General features: G+C 41.7%; 1 protein-coding gene across 1 annotated transcript; it reads right to left on the reverse strand.

Moving 5' to 3' along the window:
• Positions 1-3639: 3639 nt before the first annotated feature.
• LOC115393737 (zinc transporter ZIP11-like) lies at positions 3640-4969 on the reverse strand. The gene is made up of 4 exons (XM_030098846.1): positions 4884-4969; positions 4276-4374; positions 4042-4200; positions 3640-3950 (listed from the first exon to the last, which is right to left on the reverse strand). Exons 1-4 carry the CDS (start codon positions 4967-4969, stop codon positions 3872-3874), a joined length of 423 nt encoding a protein of 140 aa, XP_029954706.1. The 3' UTR covers positions 3640-3871.
• Between the last annotated feature and the right edge of the window lie 217 nt (positions 4970-5186).

Here is a 5186-nt window from a genome sequence, read left to right on the forward strand (position 1 = left end):
GTGACACCGACAGATATTGGAAGTCCTGTGGAAAGACTGGGTCGATCATTGAGTGGCTTTGCAGCGGTGCCCCAAGCCGTGGGACTGGGGGCTCTCGTCATTTCCCTGATCTTGGAGATAGTTGGAAAGTCCATGAATAAAAAGACCCTGGGAACAGCTGAGATGATAGAGAGGGTGTTTGCCCAGGAGAAAGCCAGAGAGGTGAGAACTTTCAAGTCTTCGCAGTAATAAACCCATATTTTGAGCTTGTCACACAACATAGTATGATAATTGACCAGCAGTTCAGTTGGAAAGGTTAAAACTTTACTTGAATAAACAGAATAAGCTGATTGATTAATTTGTGGTTAATCATTCATGTGGGATTTCTTCATTGCCCCAATCTCATGTCAGCATGAACAAAGCTGAGACCCAGTTCAAAGTTCAGCCCCTAAAACTTGAAGGTGCTGTCGGCAGGATTTGAAACCCAGCACAGCCAATCCTGTCCTGTTTTCTCTGACATCACGCCCTTATGCAAGTTAAGCCCCTCCCACAAGAACGTATGACGAATGCCCCTCGACCAATCACAGTTAGAGCCTCAGGGGCTCTTCTGATTGGTCAAAGATACCTGGAGCTGTCGAGATTCCTTTTCAGCTCAGAACAGAGACAGATGGAAACGCTGTGCCCTCGTGGTAGTGCAATTATGCTACACTCCTAAAGGATTATCCATGGGTACTCTAACATTTAATCCAAAGAAAACACAGGAAAATTAGCATTGACTAGCAAAATCCTGCCCGCAACACCTTTAAGTAACCACCAGTGAATACCAAAAAAAGCAAATTTCAGGAACAAACAGTAACTTAGAGTAAATGTTTACTCTGTTGATCAAGCAGCAAGCAAATGTTTGATTTGAGAATGAAACCTGATTAAAATCATAAATACACTACAATTCCTCACTGCACTTTCAGTGGCTCCGAAGACACCAAAAGTGCAGTAAAAGTTTTAAATATTCATATAAAACTCTGTTTCACATCCAGAGACTTCAGGATTGTTCTACGATGGTCACAAACTGTCTGTCTTAGCTACATGATTCATGTTCAGGATTTCAAATCAACTTGGTGAATTACATTCTGTAATTTTCAATTTTCTTATTGTCGCATGTGAAGGTCCGAGACCTGATGGAGGAGTATCTAAGACGTCTGCAGATCAACTTGAGGAACCAGCAGCTTCAGTTACTGTCAACCCAGCAAATACAGTCTGATCTCAGTGTCCAGCTCACACGGCTCAAGGTGCAAACCAGTCAGGTTCTTTAATCTGTATTTGAAAGATGATTCCAACCTTTCAGTCTTTGCACATATGTATTAATACTGTCAAACTGTGTTTTTATCTTTACTTGCAAAGAATTCCATGCTGGTGGACGGACACATGAACACTCGGTCTCTAAAGCAGTGGGTGAACGGAGCTGCTTTCCACACCCAGATATTGATCCACGAGGATCGACTGCAGGGGGCAGATGGATCCAGAGCCATTCAAGCAGCGAGGATCTACCAGCAAGACATCAATGTCCTTGTTAAGAAATACAAGGAGTATGTACGCAATGTTCTTGAATTCAGTCTACACCCTTATTTGTGTTTTGAAATGTGCACCACGACAGTAGATCCATATTGTAAAGTGTCGTTTCCTGAAAGTTTCAATCCAATTCCAAAAGTTCATGAATTTGCTGGATGCGCCCACAACACAGAGAAAGATGAAATAGTTGAACAACTTTTTTCTGATCCACGGATTACTTGGGCAGATACTTATTTTTCAACCGTAGAAGCGAACATTCCAACACTTGTGAGCCAAAAGAGTGATTTTTATGTCAGAATCTAAACTCGACCTCATGGATAGAATCAGAAAAACAGGCTGCTGTGGAAAAAGGTGCAGAAGTTAAAGTTAAAAGAAGCGTCAGTTCAGTAGTAACACCACTGGAGGTCAGACCAATGTGACCACGTTTGGTCTCATTGGTGTTTTTATGGATGTTGAGGCCAATGTAACACAAAAGATCAACGATTCAACCAATTATTTCTTTTTTATAGTCTCTTTGTCCAGATGCTCAGACCAGATAATGGCAGATGTGCCTTTACTAGGCTCACCTTTTGATTGTCTTTCTTCTAAGAAATCTGACAACTGTGTTTTTCCAAGTTCACACATGATCCACAGGTCATGACCTGGAACAGGGAGAAACACAAAACGTGCAGAACTGCAGGCCTCAAGGACCAGTGCTGAGTCGCCCTGACCAGCAGTAAACTGCACAACACTGCCCCAACAGGTGTTCAGTGGTATTGCTGTTATCTCTCGAGCTGTATACCAATTGCACAATGAATGAACACTACAGATGGAAAGAAGGCAACCCCACTCACTGCTGTATCGGTTTGAAATAATTGATTATTTCATGTGGTTTTCAAATCTTTGGCTCATGGGTTTTCATGACTTTTATGTGTTCTGATTGTTTGATTCATGCTTCAGCCCTCACATTAAACGTTTGACCACTGAACGTGTCCTTGTGCTGTGTTCATGGTAATCACCCTGCAGCAGGAAGGTGTTCCATGGATCGTAGTTTTTTTTTATCCAAGAAGAACTGTCTGCTCTGTTTAAAGCAGTCACAAAGCACCCAGTCAATTTATAACGAGGTGGTTTTGCCTAATTTTCCTCAATGATTATTAAAGAAAGTGATCTGGAGTCTTGGACAAGCAGATATCAGGTTTGGATTCAATTGTTTATGTATCCCACTGCTCCTGATGCAGTGCATTCTATGAGAAGTAGCAATGGAATAGACCAGGAGGCTGGCGTGAAATTACAAATAGTCAAAAAAAGACACTTCCTGGGACTTACTACGAACAGGTGATCTGTTGAAAGGGCCAGTAAAAGGGAAGGATGTTTACAGATTTTAAAAAATCTCTTTTGATGAGGAAGCTGGAGTCCAATGACAAGTACACATGGTAGCAGGAAGTGAAGAAGAGGCTTTTTGAGACTTTAATCTGTTTGAAGGACCAATAGAAGGCAAGGATGGATACTGAAGCTTCGATTTGACTGAAATGGAGAGAACAGGTGAAATTTCAAAAAAACATTGGCTGGGCTGAATTGGCTTTATTGATACAGGAGTAATGTTTATTTCCTTTGAATTGCCAATTTTTCATACACTGTCTTGTCTTCAGGTGAAAATAGGTTGTTGAATTATATAAATTCCTCAAATGTTCTTCTGTTAATTTAACAGATTTTAACATCAACAGGAAACTTGAATGCAGAAACGTCTTCTTCTTAGTTTGTTATAGAAAACAAACAGTTCACAAACAATTATTGGGAATAGTGTTAAAATTATATGAATTCCAAAATCTGTAGCTTCAAAAAGTCAAGTTTTCATGTTTTGTACTGCATGAATCACATTGTGCTTCACTGTTTTCAAAAGGCAACATCAAGTCATTCATTTGGAGAACCAGTAAACATCAATCAGAGCATTAAACTTTAAGTATCACCACCTTGAGAAAACTGGAAAAAAGCAAACTGAAACACACTCATTCACCTTTTGAATGATGTTTTTGACAAAGACTTCAAGAAGAAACATTCACCAGTGTTGACATTTGAATTATTCCTTCAAGATATGATTTTAAAATAAAGAAAAGTGTCCACTGCTCTTCCACTGCACATATTAATTGTAATAAAGAGAGATGTTCAAGGACGACTGCATTTTCAACTTGTTTTAAAAAACACTTCTACATTTCCGGCCGTCAGCTTCAAGTGGCAACGATTCTGACTGAAGTGAAAAACTTCATTTGGTCCTTTTATAAAAAACGGAGGTCAGCATCATTGTGATGTGATCACGGCCACCGAGGGTTGGACGAATGTCACGGTGGAGTCAGCCGAGCCCTACGTCCAGAGACATCATCACCACGAAGCCCAGGATGGAGGTCCAGGAGGCCAGCTTCCCGTTTCCACTGGAGAGAAGGAGCAACAGAGCAGGAGGAAGACGTGAAGGAAACCTCTGATGCATTTTCACTTGAAACCATCCACTCGCTTCTCTCTCACCTGACTTGAGCTTCTGGAATAATGTCGTCCACCACCACGTAGACCATCGCCCCGGCAGCGAACGCCAAAGCGTAGGGCAGCAGAGGTTCTGTCAACACGACAGCGAGGGCGCCCAGCAGCCCGGCAGCAGGTTCAACCATGCCGCTCAGCTGCCCGTACCTGAGGGGGAAACACTGGCGGTCATGGCACAACCCCTCGACCTCTTTAAACAACAGGCGGGACGTCTTCTCCTACCAGAAAGCTGTCCATGTCGATACTCCCGAACCCCGGAGCGGCAGGCTAACCGCCAAGCCTTCTGGGAAGTTCTGGATTCCAATGCCGATGGCCAAATTTCTGTCGAAACACAAATAACATCAGTGATAATCAGTGAATGAACACTTGATGCTAAAAATATTGACACACACTTTTCTCCAGTCTCAGAGTTCTTGTTTTTACATTTAGAGGTCATTTGAAGAGAACCACAAAGAAATAAAACAAGGACACCGGGGCACCAGGACTATGAGAAAATGCATGTATTTTGTTTAAAGAAATATATAAACATCTAATAAAAGCACATTCCTCTGAATCTCTCAAGATATTGCATGACAGAAGTGAAAACTTCGACTTTCTTGTGAGGAAAAACGGAAAACAAAGATCAAAAACATTTTGAACACTCATCTTCACAAAATAAAATAATGAAGAGATTATTTTTCAAACTGTGAATCGGTCAAATCCATGTCAAGCAAACTGAGAAAGGAATTTCATTGATTTGCTGAAGAAGTCAGCAGTCAACACCTCTCCTCTGTGGCGGACATGTCAGATCTTACTCGGAAATCCAAATCAAAACTGCTCCTCCTTCTCACCTCTGATAAATGCCGTCATCCATCTCCAGAATCTGTTGCTGGAACTCAGATTTTGAATATCTCAGCTCTGACCTCAACAGCTTCATTTAACCTCGTCCCCTTTCTAATCTGCACTTTTCTATGTCTTTGAGCAACTCAAGTGAACTGCCTCATGTCATGTCCAGCAACAATCTCTCCAAACAGTTTCATTCTGGTGTCCTTCATCACAGCACAGACACAGCCCTCGTGAAATCAACGGCAACCTCTTGATTGTAGCTGAATCTGGATTTTTATCCATCCTCCTCCTCGATGTGAGTGCAGCTC

Source organism: Salarias fasciatus, chromosome 8 (genome assembly GCF_902148845.1).
Source record: "Salarias fasciatus chromosome 8, fSalaFa1.1, whole genome shotgun sequence".
In the NCBI taxonomy this organism is placed as follows: domain Eukaryota; kingdom Metazoa; phylum Chordata; class Actinopteri; order Blenniiformes; family Blenniidae; genus Salarias; species Salarias fasciatus.